The sequence below is a fragment of the Neolamprologus brichardi genome, chromosome 1 (genome assembly GCF_056152115.1).
Source record: "Neolamprologus brichardi isolate AB-2024 chromosome 1, ASM5615211v1, whole genome shotgun sequence".
Taxonomy (NCBI): Eukaryota; Metazoa; Chordata; class Actinopteri; order Cichliformes; family Cichlidae; genus Neolamprologus; species Neolamprologus brichardi.
This window is the reverse complement of record NC_142104.1, coordinates 8,538,562-8,565,537: the sequence shown is the minus strand read 5'-3', so window position 1 is coordinate 8,565,537 and position 26,976 is coordinate 8,538,562. Positions and strand designations below refer to the sequence as shown.

General features: G+C 41.8%; 1 protein-coding gene across 3 annotated transcripts; it reads right to left on the bottom strand.

Moving 5' to 3' along the window:
* Positions 1 to 129: 129 nt before the first annotated feature.
* On the bottom strand, positions 130 to 26,976 carry kctd15b (potassium channel tetramerization domain containing 15b). 3 transcript variants are annotated; one of them, XM_006779752.3, is made up of 5 exons: positions 26,245 to 26,976; positions 23,422 to 23,597; positions 16,845 to 16,989; positions 12,004 to 12,309; positions 130 to 3,640 (listed from the first exon to the last, which is right to left on the bottom strand). In XM_006779752.3, exons 1-5 carry the CDS (start codon positions 26,251 to 26,253, stop codon positions 3,482 to 3,484), a joined length of 795 nt encoding a protein of 264 aa, XP_006779815.1. In that variant the 5' UTR covers positions 26,254 to 26,976; the 3' UTR covers positions 130 to 3,481. The 3 variants fall into 3 exon arrangements, with proteins under 3 accessions (XP_006779815.1, XP_006779814.1, XP_087704041.1); XM_006779751.3 differs by lacking the exon at positions 26,245 to 26,976 and adding an exon at positions 25,908 to 26,238; XM_087847915.1 differs by lacking the exon at positions 26,245 to 26,976 and having other exon boundaries at positions 23,422 to 23,772.

Genomic DNA, 26,976 nt, shown 5'->3' with positions numbered 1-26,976 from the left:
GGGGAGCACACACATGCCTGGGTAGAGAAAGGCTGGTGAGATTGCATCAGTTCAGTGAGAGAGGAAACACAGTTGAAATTTCTCATCCTATGGGGGTTGTTCAAAAACATGAGAGCAACGTGACACATGTCAGATATACAGTACATCCTTTTATTATCGCAAATATGCAAGAAAAGTCAAATGGAGACACTGCAAATGAACACATGCCCTTTAATACCACAGTCTAATGGTTTTTAAACACTTTAAATAATATACATTTGCACCTTATTATACCCTTTGAAATGTTTTAATCCATATTTACACAATGTTACGCTTTGAATTCTTTTCATTCTTTTCTGAAGAGGACTGAGATGTCTCTTAAAAACACGAGGGTCCCATAAAACCCAGCGTCCTGATAATTCAATTTACAATAACTGTACAACTGACCCGCCTCAGAAGTGGAGCAAATGCCGTGTGGACAGGCTGAACACTGACCAGTATTTTTACTTAATGGGTGGCGTGTGAACATGTCTATGAACTATCCAGTCCAATTACACGTTCCTGTCTCTGTAGATAACCTGCTATTTCTATACTGAGGTTTTATTGCAGAAACCCATACTACTCTTTTTTTTTCTCACAAATACAAATCTTTATTTATTTTTTATTTCAAATGCGTAACCTCTTAGCTCTCGGAAGTTGTTTAGAGTCCATTGTATAATTCACCGTGCCACTTCAGGGAGGCAAACTAAAACTGCTTTCTTTTCCTCCTCCCTGAAAAAGTTGTTCTTGTACGTGTAGTTTTAGAACACTGATCACTGATTTTTACCACTCTTCCTCAAGAAACTACCCAGATGGAGTTCCACACCTCATATCACATGAATCAAAGATCTTCGCATCTACACCACAGTAAAGTGGACGGGCTGCACAGTACAGTCTGCTCCGAGTATGTTCGTATTTTGACTCATCAGTTTGTTTGGTTTGCTGTGGTGTGGTCCAATGAGCTATGGCGTAGGAGGGCATTTTGAAAATGGAGCATGAGGGATGACACAGCAGCAGGGGGTACAACCCGTGTTTCTACTGGCACCACTGAGCTTGGAGCCTTCAGGGAAGCAGAGGGGGGTGAAGATGACTGTAAAGCGCCCAACATGCCTTGGCACATGAAAGGGCTGGTTGACCATTCCCTTTGAGGCGACTAGATACAAAGGCGCAGGCCACTGGCAGGTCAGAACAAAGGACTTGATTGTATATATTTTTTTTAAAAGACCCGCAGGGAGGACTGCATTTGACTTGAAGCAACACTTAAACTCAGTCCATCTTCACCCACTAATTGGCCTCTTTTAATCAGCAGCATCCAGAAAAACTAAATATTCTATTACAAACAACATAGTTTGAACAACCACCGCCCATTTTTAATGGACTGCTAAAAACAACCCCAGTTTAACTCAAAAAACTGCCAGCACCCACAAGGATCAGAATGGGCTTCTTTTTTCTCCTCAGTCGTTTGGAATGGAAGAAACAGCATCTGTAAGTCACACACAAATATAAAGCATGAAAACTTGGCCTTTCTTGTTTCTGTCTTTGATCCAGAAATGTTGAGAATAAGACCAAAAGAACGAGAGCAGGAGAGAGTAAATGCCGCCCACACGCCTCTTTGTGAATAATATGCTGATGCTGTGAGTATAGTTCAGTTTGGGTTCTGCCATACATACATGTGAAGAACCGATGAAATAATCTTCACTTAGAAGTGACAATCCTGAAACAGAGACCTTGTCTTTCAAACTTGCTCTGGAGGTTCTGTGAGCTACTCTCAAGAAAGCTGTCAAGACTGGCAGCCTGGAGGATCAAATATTGGTACCCTTCATACAGCTCTGAATAATGCATTTAGTCTTATTTTGCTATAAACTGCAACAAAGAACATCTTTATATTTGTACAATCAACAAAACAGGCACCTTGTCTACTTTGGTACCAGAGTGTTTGTTCAGTTGGAGTTTTTTTTTCTTTCTGTTTTTAAATAGTTTAATGTCACAGTCTCCTAAAACATGAGAAGAGAATCAGCTTGACTTGGTGCCGTTCACTGGACTCCAGCAAGTGTGTTGAGGGAGCAGGTCAGAGCAGCTCTGTTGGAAATGTTGAAGTGCAAAGAAACATTTAGCATTTAAAGTACATCTCGTGCTGATTATGAGATCTACTGGTAAACGTCAGCTTTCTCCGTTGGTCCTCAAGTCTTTAACATTCTAACTCAACAAAACTGCAATACACTCGGAGCGTGTGCAAATTTGACCTGAATTTCAAATTTACAAATGTTCTTTAACTAAGTGTGAACAAATCCTTTGTGCTCGTGTGAGAGAATCCAATCAGAGACCCGAGATATGTTTTAGAGCTAATAAGCAGAAATTCTGGCGCACTTCGTTTTTTTTCATGTGCGCTACACATTTGACTAAAAACAATGTCAAAACATCCAGGTTTTCTTCCATTCTGGTTCGAACAATGGGACTTTTTCTGGCTCTGAATGCATTGCCAGTCAGATTGCTTTAGCCACATAGCCTGCAGACATCTGAGTTTCTGCAGCTACTGCCAAGAAAAGCTCCCTCACAAGCTCTCAGAGCCTAATGAATACAATTTTCATACATCCTTCATATTGGAGAAAGAAAAAAAGAGACATTAAAAATAATCCTATTAATAATAATTGTTTACACTATGTCATGATAAGAACAGCAAAAGGAGCAAGAAGAACATACTTTAGAAACAACAATGAAAAATTGTAATAAACAATCAGTTGGCAAACGATGTCGTGTTTGGCAAGGTCCTGACAGTTGAAGCCAGGCCTGTGGGGTGAGGGTCATGGGATCTTGGGGGTTTGTGGGAGAGGGGGTGGGAGTTCACAACATTAAATCATGTCCTCTTGTTGTCATCCTTAAAAACATCCTGTCTGCCAAATCTTCCTTGTCCCACAATAGACCAGACTTGTCACCAGTCAGAGAAGACTGAGGCCTCACACACGGACACGGACGAAACAAAAGATAGAGGGTTGGGGTGTATGTGGTAGCTGATGATAAGGTGGATTGGAGTTCAAGGCATGGGAGGGGGGAAAACTGTGTCCCTCCAAGAGTCTCGGGACACCTTTTTATGACAAGGTAAGGGGAAAAAAACAACCAGTCACTGTGCTAAAATGTTGAGCTGTCAGCTGCTGTGGTGTCCGTTTGTCATTGTTGTTTTCATCACAGTCCCAGATTCTTTGGGCGTTGTTTAACATAATTAAAAACTTTTGTTGCTGATGCTTTTTTTTTTTTTCCTTTGTTTGGTACTACATTCCCCTTAGAGTTTTTGCAGAGAACTGGTGAGGTTAACAAGCCTCTGCTAATACTTAGGTATGTTGGGGGTGGTTGTGGTCCTATTAGGGCAGGAAGGGAGTTGGAGTAGGCAGGGGTGGGGTGGTGTGAGAAGATGGAAGAAGTATTAGGGGGAGGTGGGGGGTGTTGGCAGTCCCTCGCCCAGAACGCTCTAGTCCAGGGGTTCTTGTTTTATCCTGATGGGTGTGTTAATGGAGAGACTTCGCCGGTCCTCACGACACAACACATACTCGCTAAACTGGGACGAGTCCACGCCGCCTCCGCATGATGCTGCCACGCTGAAACCTTTCTGGAAAAGACGCTCCAGAACCTGCAGAGAGGACAGAGAAGAAGGCATTACAACAAAGGTACCACGTCAGTAAGGAAAAGTCTAAATGAAACAGTTTACAGATAGGATGCAGGTTTCAGGTTTTATACAGCTCTAAGGAATAGTTTGACGTTTTGTGAAATATGCTTATTCTTGCCAAGATGGGAAGATTAATAGTGCAGCTCTGTCTAATAACAAATTTGTCCTCCCGTCACATCAAAAGCTCACTAACACTTTAGATTTAGTTTGTTTAATCTGCACAAAATCCAAAGAGTAAAAACAAAACAATTCCCTGTTTTACAAGGGATTACTCTGTGCTCTGCGTTATGTCTTGGTGAGGAACAGTTGCCAAAGCCACCACCAGACACACCAGAAAGTTAATGATCTCATAACTGCTTTGGCCTGTAACCAATCAGAAAAATTTGTTGAGTTTATACTTCAGTTTTAGTGCAGAGTAACAGATCACAGCATCTTTAGAGGTGCTGATAGGCTAATTTCCTTGGCTAACCTTGTTTTTAGTCTTTGTGCTGATTATAGTTTAGTATAAGACATATAACATCATCCTCAACAGTTAAACAACTTTCTGTATTTTCCCAAGAATTGGACTTTTTCATTGTTTTAACTTTTTAACTTTTTGTGTGATAAATCTTTTTTTGTTTGTTTTTGCGTAACAATTTTGCTGTTCCAGAGTCTGGCCACGGCCAAGTCTTTCCACTGTAAAAATAAAGTTTGCTATCCATTTTTACTAATGAATGAGCAGCAGTACAAGTTTTTGATATCTACACATCCAGTCAACGGACATCAACCTCCGATGTTCATCAGTCACAACATGCACCATGTGTCATTAACCCTCCCCCACCTCCAATTGCACACAGTGATGAGATAAATCCAGAGGGCACTCCAACATCACACCATCTCTGCAATATTCATGCTGCTTGTGCTAGATTGGCTACCGAACTGAGGGCATGAGCTCAAAGGGATGAGGAGAGCTGAGAGTGAGTGAGGTGTGTTAAGAGGCTGAGTGTAGCTCAGCGTGGTGATTACTGGAGCTCCTAATTTGAGTAATGAGGCTTGGGTGAGAGGAGAAGTGAGGTCCGTGAGCGAAAGAGAGAGCGACGTGTGGGGAATGACGATGAGGAGTTATGGGTGATCTGAGTGTGGACAACGTGTTGGAGCTGCAGGGAGAGAAGAGGAGATGGGGTTCATGTTACCCTTCTAGTCTGGACAGTGATACACACCGTAGTCCAAACAAGAGATGCGCTCAGACTCAAACGCGTGAACTTCAGCATCACTTTTCTCCCCTCATCTGGGGTAATCCATGTGGGATGTTGTTTTTTTGGAGGGGGTATAGATCTAAATCCCAGTGAGAGGAGTGCCGTGTATTTACTTATCCCCCCTTCCTTTTAAAGAAGTGTGCAGCGCATGGAAATGAAAGGTCTCGCCGAGGGCTAACTCTTTCTGCCAGATAGAGAGCCAGAGAAGTTCACGAAAAACAGAATGATTTCTTCAGATGCTCGTACACACACACACACACACACACACACACACACACACACACACACACACACACACACACACACACATTGACACGTGCACTCGTGGCGAAGGATGACCTCTCTAATTACAGCTTAGGCCCCATTGGCGTGCTATGGTTGAATGTTTAGGCCTGCAAGTCAAAGGGCCGCAGCCTCCTCAGTTGGGGATACAGTGAAGAAGAGCAGATAAACTCACACAACGTGCAAGAATTAAAATGTACAAATCCAAAATATAACAAATGCATACAAACTTGTTGAACAGACCTGAAAAACCCCAGCACCCATCTGCTTTCAAATTAAAACTTAAATGTGCACCGACATGCTACTTGTAAGCAGAAAGGACCACTTGCAAAAGTTAACCCCCTCCCCCTTTTTGTCCTCTAGCAAAATGACAACAACAAACTATGTAATTTGTGAGACAGAAGGGGCAGCAGACAGCTGATGGTGAGGACGGCTAATTAAGAGACCTGCCCAAGCATCAAACACTCCCAAATCCATGACAGACGACGGAGGAGCCTAACGATTATGGAAATGATATTACATAGCCTTCTTTGATCATTGCATCACATTGCATTTTTCCCCATCATCTCTTAACGCATGTGGGACTCCATCATGTTCAGCAATGAATTTGGTCACAGAGGAGAATGGCCTGATCAATAAAGATAGTCTGAAAACACTTTTATCATTAATGCATGGCAACACAAAAGACTTAAGGATATTATTATAGATAGTTGTAACTGACTCAAGGATACTGTAATGACTATAAGATGCCATAAAAAAAAACCCTTCGCATTCAGTTTGACACAGTGAGTTAGTGCCATGGGGGAATAAACAATATAGTGAATAATTAAGACGTATCCCAGCAAAAGGTTTTAATGTCCACAGGACAATGTCCCGAAATCAGTCCCCGTTGACAAGGAAAAGTAATGCACCCTCTTAAAAAGCTAAAACATGTCTGGTTTCTCAGTTCTGCAGAACATACTTCTGACCGCAGGCTTTCAGATCCCAGCTTATGTTGTACTTATGCAGATTTCTTTGCTTCCTTTACTGCCTCACTTGAGCGAAACCATAACAAAATATTCTAACGGCGAGTTGCATGTGGGCACCCTCATTGGTCGATGCCTCATCCCTAACACGGTGATTTCCACGAAATTGGATTACAGCTAATTAGCAGTCTTTGTTTAGTTTTTTTGTTTTTTCCGCTTTTCATGTCCACCACTTTCAACCTAAAGACAGGCTTCTCTTCAGCACGACACCACAATAATCAAAGCAGGAAATCGAAATAGCAGTGAAGAGGATATTGCAGCACCAAACTTTGCTAGTTGTTCTATGAAATCAAGCACTTCCTTTTGTCTTCTCCTCTCTTTGTGATTGAAGCTGAATACAAGTGTCTCTTCAGCCTCTTCATCCCCAGTGATCCTGCATTTGAAATCAGTCTCGCGGTTGCACGGTCGACTTGGCCGCACAGGGATCTCCCCTCAAAAACACGCGCACCATTCAGCATTTAACCATCCATCTGAGCTGCCACTCAACCTGGAGTCACCACGGGGATCAGGAGGGTATACATCAGCCTCACTCCTCTAACCTCCCAGCATCTTAGCCAAGATGGCGAGGCATGCATCAAAGTGGATGAGTCTCAAGCCTGGAAACCGGAGCACAATACAATATTGATGGCCACCAGAGTGCACAGACACACTTGCAAGACTTCTCAGGAGGAGTTGTAAGACACTTGCTCCTCATGGCACAAGACACAGAGATGATTGACACATTATGACACACACACACTGTAGCATGAGATGGGCGCCACACTCAGGGGGTTGCTTTTGTTTAACTATGCAGTCTTCAATATGTGACAAGGAGCACTAACTGCAGTCTCTGCGTCGTATCCTCTGCTTATCACAAGCATCTGGCATAAAACATCCGTGAAGCTCCAACTCTTTCTAATTCTCTAAGCCATCTGCCAGCTTTTTAAAGAGTCACAGACAGCAAAAAACACGTTGACAGAACAGTCTATTCTTAAAGTACTTGCAGCTGACTGAGCTCCATTACAAATAGGCACTCTAAAGTGTCTTTAAGCATCGTGATTCACCGAGGACTTTTAGCTCAGGTGACCCTTGTGGGAATGCAACACTTAACTCTGGCACAGTAAATACATACTGAGCACAGAGGTGTTTTGGGTTAGGTCAGTCCTCAAAGGGACTGCAAGTAGTTCAACTACTAAACTGAGGAGACTTAAATACACAAGGGCTCCACCTGACTCATCCGCTGACCTTTTCTATTTCAATTTTAGTTACTCGTTCTCGTATTTAAGACACCAAGAGCCATCGTCAAAGAAAACTTTGTGAATTTACTCATGTACTAAAAGCACAATCTTTAAAACTCTTTACATTTTATACCACTTTATACTCCCGCACCACTTACAGAAAATGCAAACCATCATCCAATCTATAGATTAAAACAATCCTGGAGTGGATATAACTGTTACAATTATCTTGATCAGCTATTAATAATAACTATTAAATTATCGCTTAGCCCATAAGCAATAGTCTAATATTCTATAAATCTCTTTTTTTATATTTTATAAGCTCATTTTGTTGATAATACATCTTTTCCTTAAATTAGACTGGGAATAAATAAGTTTAATTTGTAGTGAAACATATTCTCATTGGAGCATTTGACTTTGAAATTTCCATCACTAATGTTCACATTTACAGTACACTCATTGTATGAGCCATTTCTACAGAGATAAAGATTTTGTGACACTTGATCAATAAAATGTAACACAGAAAAAAAGTGCCATATATTTGATTCATTTCTTTTGATTAAACTACGACTTGTTAATTACCTAATTGTCTTCAGTTGAATTGTCCTTCTCTGTCATTATTCTGATTTACTTTCCGCTACCTAATCAGCCCGTGTCCAACAAACGAATTAGAACAATTTTTTAAAAGATTTTTCTGGCATCAACTGCTGAAGCTGTCAGCAGCCAGAATTTCCCAGCTTTAATCCTCTCTACACACTGGCTTGCTTACTGTTAATCTTGACATTGTGCTTTACCCACAGAGCCACACAGAAAGCCAAGGGACCCAAAGCCATAGTAGTGTTAATGTCTTACTCTGCCACTCGGCCCGCTGAGGAGCGCAGCGGAGGTGTTTGTGTGGCCATGTCTGCTCCGATGAGCTGTGCTTTCTCTTTTCACCCAGCGCTGGATTGATGGAGTGGCAGCGTGACATGTAAGAGAGTGTTGCGACGTGTTGCGTTCTCCGCCTGGGCAGCAGGGGGACAGGGGACCCTTCTCTACGACTGCCTCCGCTGTCACATTGATGTAGGACGGATTGGCTCTGGTCTGATCTGAGTGCTTCATCATGGTGATGTATGGAACAGCAGGCCCAGCTCTAGCGCTGGGACGCGTGTGTGTACACCTCTGTGGCTCTTTGGCTAAATGTTTTCCCTGCATTCAGTGCCTTTGCTGCTTTTTGTTTCCCCCCGCTGGATCTACATCACAGCGCAGGTGGTTTGCATTACTCCCGAAATTCCACTCATGACTTCATGGAGAGTTACTTGCCAAGGTGGATTTGTTTATTCTCCCTCTCTCGCATTTAAATATACAAGAAAACAGATTAAAGAAGGGGCTAAATTAGCAAAGCAACAGATTACATATATATCTCAACATGCAAAGAATTACTGCTGCCACATTTCAAACTATAAATAGATGATACAGTATAATGATATCTCACCAATTTAGAAGCATGAAAACTGAGTCATGGAAATCTTTTCAATGTTCATGAATTATCCTCATGTTTTATCTTATTAAAATGGAATATTAAATGTTTAGAAAACAGGTCGATATACTTAGTGTACAGTAAGGTATGGAGAAATGTGTGTTATCATTTTGTGACCAACTATAACAAGGTCTAGCAGTGTCCAGCCTGGGGCACGAAAGCAACAGTACCTCAGCTCCAATAAAATCTCTACACCTCTGACATAATAAAGTGAAAACAGCACACATTTAAATGTCATCATATATCCATCTCTTTCCTGTCAAGACCTCTTCTGAAACTGATCCAATCACTCAGTAAATAAGTTTCAGACGGTGCTGCCGCAGCCTCCCCATGCTCGCCCTGAACTTCCTCTGTGGGCAGGGTGTGGTTGTGTGTGTGTTCCCCTGGGTTAGGGTCCAGGCTTGAAATCAGATCAGAGGCTCATTGTCTGGCAGGTAAGACAAGGATTATTTTCCTAACCTTTTCATTCCTTCACGCAACAATGAAAGAGAACAGAATGAGTAAGTTGTTTGGAAAAATCTCCCCTTACAACAAAAAAACACCTCCATCTGCTCCTTGTGTCCTCATCTACATCGACTCAATGAGCCGGGCCGCTTCACTGTGTGTGCATATGTACGTGTGTGTGTGTGTTTGTGCTTTTCATTATTTTTTTTAACGAATGCCGTAGAGCTGTATCTTAGAGGGCTCACGAGGAGACACCAAGGAGAGGCCAGAATATGAGACAAGAAGGGGTCGCTGCCTATAAACCTCGCAGATCCGCCTTGTACGAGTTTGTATGAGAAAAGGGTTTCGGCTCACCTCGCCTTCAGAAGAACAGCCTAATAAAAGCCTAAACAATAAAGATGCCGTTCAGATTGTGTTAGTCAGATGTGCTCACATCCCATAACCAGTCTCACTGGTAAACAGAGTGGGAAAATGTTGTGTTAGTTGATGCGGCCAATTAATTATATTGTAAGTCATTTAAAAATCTATAAAAGAAGTATAAACCGGTTTAGGCTGTTTGAGAAATTGTAAGTATGGTATTAAAAAATGCAATACGTGTATTTCAATTGCCTTGAGCGGTGTTATATTGGAGTCTTTTTAAAAAAGGAGCTGTGTCTTAAAAAGGAGTAAAGCGTAAATTATGCATATCATTTTCCCCCCCTTTCCATTTCTCTTCTTCATTTTTTCGCAGGAAAACATGGCCGCAGTCCACACGTGCTTTGTCCCACTCGCTCTGCTCTCCTCCCTGGAGGTGGTCTCTCACGCTGGCAGGAAGGAGGTGGAGGTGTCAGAGTGCACTAGCCTGCCTGGGAGAGGCTCTCTCTGGGTGCTGAAGGGGTGAACGCTCCTCTATGTGTAGGTTTGTTCGTGGCTGTGGGCACTCAAGTGTGTTATATCGAGCCTGTGGTGTGAGACTGTTATGTTTCCCCCCGTCCTCTCTTTCTCTCTCAGACCTCGCAGGGTAACACTACTGTAAAACTATTTTTTTCTGAAGTTGCTTTTAATCTCTTACTACTTGACTCCACAACATGGTCAACTCTGCTTGACCAAAAACAGATGTTCATCTCACACCATTTTTCAAACCGGTGTCAAACTTATTCAAAAACAGATCATAAAGCAAATGTATTTGATATGATATTGGCGGTAAATTGCTTTATGGTAATACCGTGCTGAGGTTTTGCATCATTCTCATCCCCAACAGCCAACTGAAGACCATCGTTTGACAAAATGGAAAACTCCAAAGGTTTTTGTACACCTGCACACTCCAGCTGTTGCTCCAGAGTGGCTATTATGCCAGTTATTGACAACAAGCTATTATCTCTACTGTGGCAAAATGCAATATAGTGGGCCACAAATCATGCCAAGTGCCTTACAGCAAAGTTTTGAGGTGTAATTCCAGCTTACTGTTACTGAAGAAAATCAGTGTATATAACAGCATTTATCTGGGAAAGCAACCTGAAAATAAACTCTGCAGGCTGACACAGGACTCACACAGAAGGTGACCAACAGAAAGCCTCCTCTCCCTCAGCAGATGCCATCGTGTGCCACTCAGCAAAACAGTTAAGTGGATCTGCAGAGTGGTCACAAAAGCCCAGGTTGAGCAAATCCCAGCCAGGTGTTCAAATGTTTATGGAAATGTTGAAAGTTGGTGTGAAAAATGGTTTGCTTGCCAAGCAGCTGGATAAACGAGTAGATAAATACATAAGTTCCTCTTTGGAGTCTGCATCCTGTGGCTAACATTAAATAAAGAATTGGTAAGAAAAGAGAGTGGAGGGGTGTACAAGCACAGTATCATAAAGCATTGTGTACAGTTTCACTATCCGACAGTTAGAAATAAAACAAATATTCAATATTTTATCTTCATGTTGAAAGTAAGCTAAACTAAGCTGTTTGGGTAAAGATAATGAAACATAATGCACATTTTGACACTTTCTGACTCTTCTGCAAGTGCGCCACTAAAGCTACTTTGTGGCTTTTCCCCCATGCATGTTGCACAATGTTCATATTAACTACCACTGTTAGTTTCATGATCACGTTGTACGTTTTGTTGTTAGCAGCAAGCTAGCAGTTTATTCCTTTTCAGCTGAGGTGAGGAGGTTTTGGAAGAGCTGAATCAGCTCTATATGAGCTAGCAAATTCCTCACAGCTGAAGACAGCTGTCAGTTACCCAACTTAGCTGATTTGGTAGCTACAGAATGCAGCCTTGATCATGATGCCGCCTCCAGTTTTAGAAAGACTGTGACGATGCTGCAGTCACATATTAGACACACATCAAAACTTTCTGTCACACAAAGTCATTTTGCTCTTGATTCTCTGCAAGTACCATGATATCATGCTTATTAGTGAATAAACGTAACAGAAAAAATAACTACGCATGAAAGTCATTGTTAGATATCAGCACATATTTGTTATATTGGCACTACACTCAGAGGTGTACACACAGGACGATCTAACTCAAGTAAAACTGTAAACACTGTAATGTGTTTTACACACAAGTCTAGAATGTGATAAATAAATCATGGGCAGAGAAGGAGACGAACAAAGGACAGGCATTTCAGTGTCTTACCTGGACGGAGTTGAGCCTGCAGTAGCCATTGAGGGGAAAGCGGATGACGTGTGTTGGGTCCTGGTTCCAGCCAGCATTGACCGAGTTACACATAACGTCTCCAGTCTCAGGAAAGATCTCCTCAATGAGGACCTTCTCTCCGCTCAGGGCGATCCTCTCGCCCAGGTCAGGTGTGACACGAACCACAAGGCAGTCACAGGGCTGCGCCATCCGTCGTTGCTCGCGCTCCTGCTTCCAGCGCTCGAGCTCCTTGATCATGGGTGTGAGCTGGTAATAACGCGCCTCTTCGTACAGCAGGTGGAAGTCCTGTACAGGCAGACAAACATACAGATGAGAGCAGTGACTTTGCATGTGTATTATACTCCTCTTGGCAATATGTGTGACTAACACACTATGACTTTCCCTGGATTGCAACTCATCACCAAGGTCACAGAGAAACCCTACACATATACAGTATTGTGCAACATTAATATGACAGAGGAAAGTATATCTGCGGGACTCCTTATGGCTTCCTCACAGCAGCTAATGATGTCCTTGACCAAGACACTTAACCTCCAATTACTCCAAGAGCGGGTTCTTGCTGTATATGAACTCTGACTCTTCCACTGTAGTGAAGTGTGTGTTACCTGTGTAGCAAAGGTAACTCACAGAAGATCTAATAACTAATTGCACATTGACAGATAGATAAATTATTATTTTATTTTTTTTTACAAATGGCAAAATAACAGTGTAGGATTTTAAATTGATAAACTTGCACGAATGACAAATGAATCTTAATATAATACAAAAATGTGACCTTTGTTTGTCCCCATGAGGCTAATTTTTTTTAAAAATGCATTTGGTTTCATGTAATACGTCGACCAGATTGAAGAACAATAAACCAAGATCAGTGATGGACTCGGACCAGCAGGACAACACTCTCAATAAACAAAGGATAGCCATGCTGCAGCTCTCCTCCACAGTAGCTCTTGGCAGAGTGGTGTTAGCCTTTAGCGTGTTTTAGTGAGCTGACTCCAGAAAGGCCGTCAGTTGGGCTCTGGTGAAGTGGGATGGTGCATTCCTGTGCACAGACAGTCTGCAGCAGATTGCCTGCCTCTCCCTCCTGGGCAGGGTTTGCTGGGGGCCATTTGCCCCTGCGCTCTTGCCTCTAATTTCCCACAAGACCAGATGGCACCATCATTCACCACTACCACAGAAAATACGGGAAGGCGGAGGTTCGCTATTGGAGGCAGACGGGAGGTGAGGAAAAGATATGTGCAAGTGAACATGAGGACAATCATCAGCCAAGGAGGTTTTTAATGTATTCCTCACATGGAGGGAGTTTTATGTTAATAAGGCTTGTGGCCCGATGTTAAGCTCCTATTAGAACAAGATTTAATTAGGTTACACCTAAATGCTGCAAAACCTTTTTGCTAAATAATTAGTAATTAATAAATCTGTGTTCTGATTAATGTTTCACAGTGGCAAACAATGACAGCGTAATTCAATGAATGGACATAGTAAACTGAAGCAAAGAAGTGATTGTCCATTTGGTGACGTTTTTCGAGAAAGAGGTTGCTGTGTTTTTTCCGTATAACAAAGTCCAAACACCCAAGTGAGACAATGTGTGTTTGTGCTGCAAAAACAACATATGTTTCATATAGTCTGCATCATTGGTGGCTCTGGGTGTCTGGGTGTCGGCGCTGGCACAGAGCCCTGATCTAGAAAGAGTTTTTCCCCTTTTCCTCCTCAAGACCACTGCTGGGCACAGAAACAGAGCATGGCAGCAAACAGCATATTCATTAACCCTGCTGCTTCTGTCAGACTCTTTAGCCTTGAAAAGCCTCCCTCACTGTTTTACCCCTTCATCTAAACTGTGCCTTCATCCGAGGCATGTGAACGACACCCAAATACAACTCCATCTGGACGCGTCGTTGACGCAACACATCTTAAGCTGACTGTCTAATGTTTAAGATTTCAGAATGCGAAAAGAGGGGGGTGGAGGTCCTTTTTTCCCTTTTTCTCTCCCTTACTACCTGTCTTTTTTCTCCTGGCCTTCTTACTGCAGCTGACAAAACTCATACTGAGACGCTCCCCTTCAGGCAGCTCTCTGTATCAAAGTGCTACTCCTCATCCTTCACAGGTCTGAAGCCATGGATGGATATGTTTTTAACAGGGGTCTGTCTGCGAGGCACTTTAGTCATCCTGAGTAGAGCAGAAAACAACAGAGTAATCCTAAGCGCTGAGGTGAGGATGAGAGGGAGACAGGGCCAACAGCTCCGTCCTGGCTGCTGAAGCTGCTGCTACTGCTGCCAGCTCTACGAGACAATTCATCCCCCAATCCTGTGTCCAGACAGCCCGTTTGAGCTTCAAAATAATGATCCGACCTGATCGCCCACTGGCAAGGCAACATTTCAGGGAAGGACAGAGGGAGGGAGGGAGAGACAGAGAAAGAGAAGACGAAAATGATGGAAAATGTCACTATAAGGGAGTTTAGAGGACTAGTGAAGACCTAATGTAGGTTTTGGTCAAAAATGACCCCCCAAAAAAGCAGAAGTTCAAGGTTGTTGAATAACAATGTCACTCAAAAATAAGATAAAATCACAATAAAAGCGCCTTTCTGTCATTTCCAGCATCTGAGATTTAAAAAAAAATCAATTTGAGGAGTAATGCAAAATCTGAATAACAACAGAAAACAGTAACTCTTACCGGTTTATAACCATGCCCTCAATATGACTGAGCATTGCTTACTCTCTCGTGATTAATTGTAGTTTGAATAATGTGATGAGGGAGGATATTAATAGTGAATATTTTGTTCCAGTGATGCAGGCTGAAAAAATTCTTTTCCTATTCTGCTCAGACTTTCACATTGATTTAGCAAAACACACAGCGCCGTGGCTGCCAGCAGCAGAACAGACCCAGCCCTGGGGCGACGGCAAGCCTGATTGTGTTCAGATAAGGACATGCTCAATTCCGCCTCGCACTATTTGCATTTTTTTCCCCGGCTTCACGCAAATTGAAAGGTATGCAGATCAACACAGGCTTATGCGAGGGGATCGTAATGAGTTGAAACAATGAAGTCCAATGCATTCTCTTCCACTGTGGTGCCTGATTGGACTGTCAAGATTTAACAGAGGGGAGGAGGGGTGTATGAATAAGAAGGGAAAATCTAATCGGTACTGAGTCAGGCCATCATTTGCCAAAATATGCAGGGCTTTCATGTCATGTTCTGTTGTCTGTGGTTTGGCTCTTGTTCAGACTATCCGTGGGGCCCAAAGAGTTTGCCCCTGGCTCTCAGTGCCTTGGCTTTGCCTTGTTACCTCGTACAGAATGATGAACAAGTGCCAGTGCAGTGAAAAGGTCATGAAAACTAAGGTGGGGTCGACGTGAAGCGAAGTGTAGAATACACCTAGGAAACTGTATCATGGAATGAAAAGCTCGAGAAGGAAGAAGCTGTAGGAAGATAATCATTCTGACAACGTCACATATGATTGTATGAATACTTGTTAGGTGAGACTAAATCTGTACTAGTGCCAAAAAATAAATTTAATCGTTATCTTTTATATTACAGTAGATTAAATGGCATGCGTGCAATGTGAGCGGGGTCATAGGTAGTGATCATCCCTCTAACTCTTCAGCCTTTTTTAGGGTCAACTAAACATTTTAGCATCTTTTAGATCATCGTTTTGCTTTCACAGCCTGTAGCTTTACTATTTTGGTTTACTCTCATCCCTCACTCCCATCACACTCATTTCAAGCAGCAGGAGGCAAAAAAAAAGCTCTGTTACACCAACTAAATGTTACCTGGCCAGAAGCAAATAGCATGTAGACAAAGTCAACTAATGAACATAGGCAAGAATTTAACAACTAAAGACATGGATATTTTGGATTTATTCCACTTACATTGGCAGGTGTCCAGAAACTTCAGTGAAATGCTAATGTTTAAAGTTTGCTAACACTCTCTCACATCAGCTTCTTACACAACTTTTACAGCTAACACACACACACACAGTTTACTCTGTCAAACTGAAACCTTCACAACACAAAAATACAGCGAATGCAAAACAGCTTGTACAGTTAACACATTTAAATGTAAAACTTTTCACAATTTGCTTTTGTGCCCCGAACATGTGCTTTAAATTGTTTAACACAGGAATATGACAAAGCACCTACACTGTTTGCAATAGATACTGACATGCCACTAAAACAGGACACACATGCATGCAGGTTCATTGTCTCACAAAGAGCAAAGAGCAAGTGCAAAGAAGTATACATATACGGAGCACCAGGTATTAAACCGCACCTTTCCCTTCCAATTCTAGACTCTGGGTGAGAGTTACTGTCTGCATGGAGCTGAGCGGAAGTTCATAAGGGGTTATTTCACCTGGGATCACTTCTATAGAAATTACACTGGGTGAAAAACAACAGCTCAAGGCTTTGGCATGCACACCACCAGATCATGCTCCAGTTAACCAGTTAGCAGTTTACTTTTCCATCATTTAATAATCAGGCTGCATCCATTTTTTCCTCTTTAAAGTTTCTTAACTACTGTTTATGTTTCTACCACACATAATTCATATGATACACTTAAGGGGGGTAAGGCTGTGCGTATCAAGCACAACTAGTTGCACTGTTGTGGTATCAGGTTTATTTTGGAAACACACTATCAATCAGAGAACAGAGAAACTGTAATAAATACAGAAGTATTCACACCTAAATGTGCCATCTTTCGCAAAATAAAGAAGCACACAGAGTGTGAGCTGATGTCTGGGCAAATGCCTTTTATGTTATGTTGTTCAAACAGTGAGTTGATGGTGCAGACAGGTACACACAATACAGTATACTGTGGTGCAGACACATACCTTGAAGTCATCTGGAAGGAGCAATTTGCTGGTCCTGAGGAAACTGAGAATGTAGCGGAATATCTCGCCATCCCGATCTATGAAGTAGTGCTGCTTCAAGCTGTCCAACACGATGGGCTCGGTGCCATTGAACAGACGACTGATTCTGGAAATTGAAAGACACACACACACACAAACACACGCACGCAGACAGCCGCACACACAAACACAACCACATAATGGAATGAGCCAGTTCCCTTCAAATGCATGAAACAATTACCCTCCATTTATTTTTCAATTTTATTAGCACTAAGCTTGAAATGCATTAGCATCCCAGGTTGAAACAAGGGGCTTAAGGCACCGTTCCTCCATTCCAGACTTGTTTGAAGTGTCCCTTCTGTAGAGAGATTACAACAACACACACGCTTGCTGCTTGTACTTACAGAAATTAATGGCATGAATGTAGCATTACAGCTCTATTATTCCATCTGTCAGAGGGCTGGAAATGAAACAGAGGTAGGAAATGGTGACGGGCCACATATTAATGTGAGAATATGTGGAAAAAGATATTTTACTTTTACAGTTTGATTTCGTTATTAATTCAAGGGGAATTCGGACAGACTCAATCCTACTGTAGGCCATACTGCTTTAATTTAATACAGTGTTACAGCTTGTAATAACACTCTTCTTGTGCTGTATTGTCTTAGTATGAGGGAAAATTGCAGAACGTAATTTTCTTAATGTATGTAATTGCAGTTCGCTTTAATGGCGAGAAGATTATTGTCTTGCAGCTGGAATCATAGGATATTAGTGTTTCTTCCTTTGCAATCTGTGCAAGTTTTTCTTGTAGAAGAATAAAAAGACAAAGCACCAGCTGATAATTCTGATCTAAAACATATACACTTATATTTGTGAATATGAACCACCCCACTGAGAATGAACTCAACATATTGACCTTTAAATATTTGAATTTGTTTTCAGAAATTCATTTTAAGATGAGAAACATGACCAGAACCCAACAAAGTGTGCTGAGTTTTCATTTTCTCCCTCTATTAAATGGGCTGGTTAAAATGAATTAAAATAACTATATTAGTCAACAGAGGTATCTCTTTCACATGTTGAAGCAAGGACACAATAACTTCTAAGATAATGTAAATATCAGTGCCCAAATGATGTGAATAATGATAAACTAAAGACAGTAAATACATATATACTTTTAAGCTTTCACTAAGTATTGACAAGACTTTGCTATAATAATAAAACACTTGTTGCCTCCATGTTTAACCCCTTCAGTTTACTGCAAGATTAAGGGCTGGGCTGAAGCCAGCTACAGGGGCTCATCAAAGCAAAGAGTGGAAATTGCTGTTATCTTTAAACTTTCATCACACCATGCTGGTGCCGCGCCTCGAGATACCCTTGGACAGATATTCATTTCCCCTAATATTTGTGTGCTTTTCCTGCCGCTTACCTGCAGGTTCCTCTCTCGCTGGTCTAATGATCTCATCCAGGCACCTTCACTTTATCTGTTTGTTCATTTCCAAGTACTAAATATCCCCTTTTTAATAATTAAAAAACAGTTTTTTAGCATCTCCCTAATATTGAGAATGTGCAAGTGTCCCATTTCGCTAAACTTTCCGAAGTCTGAAGTGCAATAATTTAATTTGGTGACTCATTTTTGAACAAAACTCACCCTCAGCAGAGAAACCTGGAATGCCTACGCAGTGTAAATAAGCTGTACCGCTGATTTACATGAGAAATCTGTTGCACGTAACCTTCTTAACGTTTTCCGTGCACATTTACAGTACATCGTCTTGCAGAGAAACAGCTCTTGGCACGGAGCTATGTTGCTGTTATTATCATCATTTTGAAGTAATCAGCACTTTAATCACAACAACAGCTTCTAGGTTGGCTGACAAAGTTGTGCGACAAAAGAAAATCATAAAACCTATTTGCAAATATGCCGACCAGCACACGCACGCACACACACACACGCGGATGCACGCACACGCACACACACACACACACACACACACACACACACACACACACACACACACACACACACACACACACACACACACAAAGCACTGCCTGAACACTGGCATTGTCAAACTCCATTACATGGCAGAGGAAGGGAGCTGTAGTGGGAATGTCAATGAACAAACACCAAGGCTTTACTCACAGACTCATTTCGCTTTAATTTACAATTACAATCGGCTGCTTTGTAAAAGTGTATGAGCTTGTAGTTATTGGCTGTATCAGGTATCTTCTGACCCTGATGTGTTGGCTCAACACACAGAAGCTATCAAATTAAATTTGCTCTGTCTCTTTTCTTTGACTTGACTGTGTGAAGAAGGAAAGCAAAGATGGTTCTCCCCCCTCTCTCCCCTCCTGCCATCCTTTCTCTTTTTCACTCTCTCCGACTTTCCCTCTTTCTGTCTCTCTCTCTCTGTCTCTATCCTTCTCCCTTACTTGCTTTCTCTCTGGAAATCGATGCAAAATGCTTTATAAAAAACCAATACTCATCTCCCTGTTTTGCCCGAGGTGTTCCTTTCTCATATGGTCTTGCAATTCTTCCAGCTAGAATTTCACCATACCCCTCCAGGCTAACTCTGTTTTTCATCTCCACTTTTTTAAAAAGCAATTAAAATGCTGCCTGTTTTTCTTTTTCTTTCCCTCTCTCCAACTCCCTTCTCTCTCGCTCTCTCTGTCTCTCTCTCTCTCTCTCTGTCTCGCTGTCTTCTCTGTTGGTCTCCTCATTTTTCCCTTTTCTGTTAAATCTCTGAATTGGAGAGTGGGCTGTTTTTAACAGGTAGGTAGAGAGAAAAGGGTGTGTCCATAGGGAGTGGGGGTTGTATAGAGAAATTAAGAGACAAGATACACAAACAGAAGGGCCAAAAAACAAAGAGACAGGCAACGATAGGCGAAAGTACAAAAAACAGAAGTACAGAGAAAAGAAACAGAATGCAGGAGAAATGCAGAGAGATAAAGTGGGAGAGAAAAAGGTTTGACGGAACTAAAAAACTTGGATAATGCGTGCTAGTCACTGAGAACGAGGGAGGTGGTGGGTGTTGGAGGTTATCACGGATGGCTCAGATCTCCTACCCTTGTGGTGCCAAGCGAGGGCAGGCAGTGGGGCAGTAGGTGGGCAATATCTGGCAGGATGTTTGCTTCACCAGTTAAAGCCAGCCAGAGGCTGAGAGCTGCCAAAGACGCATCCTCGCGAGGTTGGGAATAGGACCCAGGTAACACTGATTCTGCTTGAACAGACAATGTGTGGAAACTGTATCACTTGTGGACCCCTAACGAAGACAAAGCACCGGGTGCTTCTTGGAAAGTGAAACAAACACACCCAGGGATCTCGGTGAGGCTGTCCAACCTGACATCAAAGGCTGCCCACAATGGCTTCCGAGTAGGGAAAGTCAAATAAGAAAGTTCAAAACCAAATCGCTACAGTCCCTGGCTCTGATTCGCAAAGTCATGCTTGAAGCGACTGTGAAATACTAGATAAACTCATGGTTCTCCAAACAAGCTAACCCAAAGGAAGGGTGATACAGGTTTCAAAATAAGGAAACACACTTTTGCTTTTTCCGAAGATCGTGACTTATGGAAAATAAATGAGAACATTTAACTCAAGTTCCAGCCTAACTATAATGCCTTTGGAAATCTTGACGTGTTAATGCAATCAGCAGCAACAGAATTCGCTGGTTCTCTGGTAATAACTTTCACTGTGTATAGCTCAGTTGCTCAGTATCTGTCCAAATTGGGGTTAATTGCAAGATTATGTGATTTTTTAAAAAAATAAAAAATACTATAAACATGAATGTATTAATGCAAACATCTCCACTTTGGTACTGCCAATATTTGCCTGCAGCTCTGTTTTCTTATCTGTTACTTTATGGTTGTATAATACGGCTATTTCTACTCCGGAGCAACAATTACTTCCTGTTAATATTTAACATTAAGTGAACAGAGTAAAAGATTTATTTGAAAGCTTCAGCTTTATCTCATGGTGGTGTGTTGGTACTAAAAAAAAAGAAGCTTGTGATAATGAAACAAAATAGCAATGAAATAACACAACTCCAAAATTCTGTTACATATTTTGAGCTCAGCTTATAGAAAAGTACATTTCCAGAAACAGAGGACCACTGAAAAACCATAAAGCCAGTACAGATCTATCATCTCTGGACATAGAAGTCTCGTCTTCATAGAGAAAAATGTCCAGTGGTCCTTTCAAAATAGTTTCCTTGTCTGTGGAACATTTCCCCTAATTTCCTCAGCTTCTGTTCAAGTGACTGCTGAGACTGTCCTCTTTGAGAGCTACACAGAGTGCACATCAATGTTTCATGACCCTTGTCCCTTAATATGGCCCACACAGAAGAAGATGAATATCCACACATTAGTTACTAGACTAACTTTCTCTTGGCACCCTGCATTATTTAGAACCCAATCTATTAAAAGTAATCAGCAACTTCAAACTCTTTAGCCCTGCTCTTTCAGTCGTCACGTTTTCACTTTTGCCCGTGCGCCTTTCTTGACCGGATGTAGCTGAACACAGCATATGCGGTTATGCCAGTGTAATTGTTTTGCTTTCTGCTGTCAGCCATTATACTAATTCACACAAAAGGGCCCCTCCTTCCACTGGCTCCAGTGGAAAGTGGAGCCCTGAGGCCAACTGTACGCTGAGGAGGCTGGGAGAACGAGAGAAACAGTGAGTGTATGCATGTGAATATGTGCGTGTGTGCGCGCGTGTTTGTGTGTGATCCAGAGTGAGAAAGAAACAGCACAAGACAGAGGGAGGGAGAGAGAGAAGGAGCAAAGGAGCATGTGTGAAAAGAGAAGGAGAAAGAAAGAGGAAAGAGCACTTAAACCAAACCAACACTCACACTGATATCCGGTCTTTACTGTAAAAACACTGCTTGGATGCTCTGACATGACTCTGTGCTGCATTTGGAGTAAAGACCCTGTGCATCTCAGAGTGAATAACTTCTTTGTAAAGCGTAAAGCTGCATCAGAGCATAATAAATACAGGAACACAATAGCAATGCACAATTGCGAATACAAATGACACAGAAATGTAAAAACCATCTGTCCACTGGATAAACTGACTATGACACTGAAATAGTGGGGAAAAAAAATTGTCTTAATAACACAAACAACAATAAAGCCTTTTCTGGTTTAAGCTTTATCTTTCTCATGACATGTTGCACTGGAATAAAAAGAGAGTTGTCAGGGATTTCCTGTCAGCAGACTCTATGAATATCAAGACTTTATTACCAGGGGATTATGTGGATTATTTCCTGTAGCCAATTTGGCAGGTTTTCTAACAACCTGGTGTATGTTTACCTTGGCCCACATGGGATTCAGCTGATGCCGAAATGCAGGGAGCATAATGCAATAAATGACAAACTGCATTAGAGGAAAATATGGGAGGGGTCATTCAAATCAGCATAAAACGGAGTCGTTTTATCATTATTTGAATTTGCTTCCTTTAGTAGTGGCACCTTGCTTGTGGATGGAGCTAAAAATGTGTATAAAAATGTGGGATGGTGGATTACCATCAGCTCTTACACAGCCTGAATCATCATGCTTTTTTTCTTAGAAGTGGAAATGCTTCATGTGTGACTATAACAGTCAGATCATGAAAACAATAGCTCACAAAATAAAAGGATAAGTCATGCAACTTTTTATTAAAATGTTTTGATAAGGTCATGTTGCAACACATGATAAATGGCGGTTGCAAAAAAACCCCTACAACTTGTAACATGTCATGATTTTAATCACATTTGAAGCTGTTTTACATCAACTTTGATTAAGGGGGTTCTGGACGCTTACGTCATTAATTTTTTTTTCTAGTATTCCTAACAGCACCCTGATCTATGGGAAAAATAGAATAAAATAAACAAATAAGGACTGTGAAAAGGGGGCGTAGTGTGAAAATGTTCTGCGTGGTGTGAATTCACACAAACACTATCACATCAGCAGTAAAACATGTGTAAGGTTCTGCACAGCAGCTGAATTTTCAATAACAGCTACCATGTGAAAGGAGATAAAAAATAAAAGCCCTGGAGGTATTTATTGGAAGATTGAAATAATCACCTTTAAAACAAAAAAGCAATCACGTGTATCATTTTTAAGGTACAAAGTTGAAAGAATGAAGAGAAGAGAAATGCCCCCGCATGATTTGAAAAGATATATGGGGAAATTGTCCCCAAAGTTTCACTGGTGGTGTCCCAATGCCAGTCAGCTAAATGACTTGCTAACATCTCAGATTCTGTTAGACTTCATTAACAAAACCGCCAGTCAAATCAATTTTTTAAACGATTCACTGTGAAAAATGCAACATAAAGCTACTAAGATAGAAAGTGACTGAAATCTAACTGAATATTTATTTAGGAAACATTTTCCATTATTTAGTTAAACTGGAATAAATGCATAACTGTGTCACATTTTAAACAAAAGCAGCAAGAGACAGATTAAACTACTCTTTAGTTTGCTCATATTTCTTAAAGTTGATTTAAAAAAAATAAAAAATAGATAAGCTATGAATTAATACATTAAGATCAGCAGCGATGCTAGAGGCAGGGACTGATCTTACCTTGAATCTGGGTACTTGGTGAGGGTTGCCAGGCTGCTAGTGTACATGTGTCCCCCGACATCGATGTGCACCGGGGCGTTCGCCTTGGTCAGCTGAGCCGGCAGAGGGATCCCCTGAGCGGCCAGAGGAGAGACCGGGGACCGGGTCAGAGACAGCCTTGACATGCTTCTTCCCTCCTGAAAGCAAGTATAGAGAAAAGCCATGGGAATAAAAGTAAAGAAGAAATAAAAAAATCAGCAGAGTGCTCCTAAACAGGGAAGTAGATAGTATCCTTTCTGAATGGTATCAGATCACTTCCATGTCTGTCTGGTCGCATATTTAGCCTGGAAATTATTGCCACCGCTCTAATTAAGTATGTTTGCATCTTTTCATGCAGCACCGCAGGCGAGGATAGGAGGATGCTTATTAGAATCGGGGTGAGAGAGAGAGAGAGAGAGAGAGAGAGAGAGAGAGAGAGAAAGAGAGAGACAGAAGGAGATAGACAGATAGAAAAAGAGAGGGGGAGAGGGAGAGGAATGCTAGGTGTCAGCCTCCAGGGGAATAAAATAAACTGCTGCTGCAATATTCTAATTAAAGGTCGCCTTATGTGTTAGACGTGATGCGCCCAGACACACCAACCACCAATCTAAGAGTAAGGAAAGCTCGACGGGGAGGGAGCTTTCAACTTTTCTTCTAACACGCACACGCATCCATTCAGTACACAAAAAGATTAAGATTGTCATGTGTCCGCAGATAGTTTGAGGCACACGGGCCTCATGTATTGCACAAAAACGCATCCGATTTCAGTCGAAAGTCGAAAGTATCATGTTACTTGCAGGCCAAACTATTGTGTATCTACTTGCTGTAGCTCAGTGTCGTTGATTAACCACTAAAATAAAGTAAAGTACATGGCACTAGAGCCTACCGTATACAGACTGTGGGTGCATATATTTGGGACTGGGGCTTACTGGGAGCACGCCGGAGCACTCCGAGGTCAGTGCAGAGCTGAATTAGATTATCTGATGAAATGATTGACAAAATATTTTCAATTCGATGCGCCGTCATTTGATTCCGCACTGCTTCAGGAGGAGCGGAGGAGGCGTTTATATCCAACCTACTGGTGCGTAATTTGTTTGCCAACAGCGGCAGGTGAACCACAAAACATCAGTGTGGCCACATTTCAGTGTTACTATTATCTGTTACGAAGCATATTGTACATCACAGAGGCTGAGTTTATTTTTTTAAAGGAAAAGTAAACAAAAATATACTGTTCTTAGTCAATTGTCTTTAATAATCACAGAATAAAGGTCACCGCTTCTCCACTTTATCACGACTAGTCCGTGCCTACAGGCTCTGGTTGAAATACAGACCTTCCATTCGAAGAAACCTAAAATAATAATATGAGCTTCATAGTACACGTGTGTGTGTTTAAACAGACTGATATAATAAAATCCCAGCTTTCACTAAATTATGTGAACTGATCAGTTTTCTGTTGCACATATGGGCTGTTGCACTGTCATTACTGATAGACGGGAGACCTTTTGCCAAAGTCCAGATCATTCCCGCGGCTCTGAGAGAAATGCCAGTGGGCACACTATGAGACAGGATACTTTTTTTATATAGACCTCCTCACAGCAGTATCGTATTCGTTTAATGCGATTACAAGAAGACGGGATTACATTTCAAAACCCAGGAACAGAGAAAAAACTTGGAGAGACTTAAGAAGTTTAGGGCACATACACAAAGACACACACGAACACCCATCGGTCTGTCCCATCGCTGGTATCTTCCTCTTTCCTACTTATCCACCAATTAAACAATAAATTCCCTACACTGACATACAATGAAGAACAAATGTGGAAAAATAAATATAGAAATCTTCTTACTATCCCGATCACATTCTCATTGATTTCTCTTGTTCCCAACTCTCTTGTTCCCTATCACATACACACAAACAGTGAGTGACACACGTAGACACACAACACATAAATTCCTTCACAAAAATCACAGCAGCTACAGAGACTCAACTTTCCTTCTTTGAATTGCTTTCTTGCTGCTTCCCTTCGCTGACCCCTGCTCAGACATACTGCTGTCGAGCTCACACTTAATGACAGCAACATAAACCCTGACGACCGATCTTTAAAACAACCACGAAAAAGGACACAGAAAAAAAGAAACGATGCGATACAACACTCCCTCCGCAGGAACACCACAAGCCCCTGCTCTGCCTTTAATCTACCAAATGCTCAACATGGCGTCTTATTGCTGCTGTACAATTAAAAGCATAATCCCGACACGTGTAATTCACAACCCGATTGATAAAACACACACGTGTTAACTATAGGGTACAGTCTGGCAGAAAAGACAGAAAATACACTTTGGTCGAGCAGTAGCCCAATGCAGGACTCTCCAGCACAGTTCAACTGTCCTTCACGAAAACTGTACCTCCTAAGCCTACACTGTGCGTAAAAAACATTGGATTCTGTAATATTAAATGGTCACCCTACCGTTTCAAACATTGTAGGGAGTCCGGAGGAAATCCGTGCCGGCGGTCAGTCCCAGCTGCTGTCCGCGTAACCCCCCAAAATTTTCAAATATTTTCTCAAAATGCCCCCGAGTTTGTCACCGAACTACACCGCCGTCCAGTTCCAGTACCTATACTGCCGCACGGAAAAGCCAAGTATTTTTTCTGTATCCGACACAAAACTGCTTTTAAAAGACGCTAGGTTGTGGCCGGGATCGACTGCAAAGAGTCTCTGTGGCTTTAAAGGCTCAATTGCAAGGCTGGCTCGACCTGTCCTCACCAAGCTTCTTTGTACCAAAGCGCACAGGAAGCGTCCTTACCTTGAACATAGATGAGATGATCTCCTTCCCCTTCTCTGCTCTTATTTGGATACGCGTAAAATGTGCGCTCTTATTGGAATCCTGCTTCGTATTTCGGCTTCTTGTCTGCCTTTTTGCCTAAATGAAACTGCCCCTGTGGTTTGTTATGAGAAGAAGAAAGCCAATAATCCTTCTCTAAATAACAGAGCGGAGCTAAAAAAGAAAAATCTTGCTCCGGGCTGCCCAAGCGCCTCTGGGCCAGGGATTAGGCTACAATTAGCTCAACTACACTCTCTCACCCAGGCAATTTTCTCAAGGAAGAAAACGTGATACCCTCTATTCCCGAAATTATGACTACATAGATATAATAACTTATCTTATTTTTTCCGGCAAAAAGTAGTTGTGATTTCGAGGGGGTAGGAAACCTAACAGGCAACTGTCTGTCGCTCAATAGATTTAGAGCAGCAAAAAGCAGATTTTAATCATTGTCATTTCGTCTGATGTAATAGTTCCCCAGGCTGTCCAGCTAGTAGGATTACATTTCCATCTCCATCTCCAAGCTAAATTTAAAGTTTAAAGCGGGCGGGCTGCCATAGTCCTTTACTCAGGCAACATATAATAAAGACGCAATAACTTGTTGATAAAGTCTCAGCAGGAAAAAATATGTTGAAAATGAAGCGATATCCTTGAACCAATATCTTTCATGCTGTGATTTCCCCCCGTGTTCCCGCTCTCTATTCCTCTCCCTCTCTC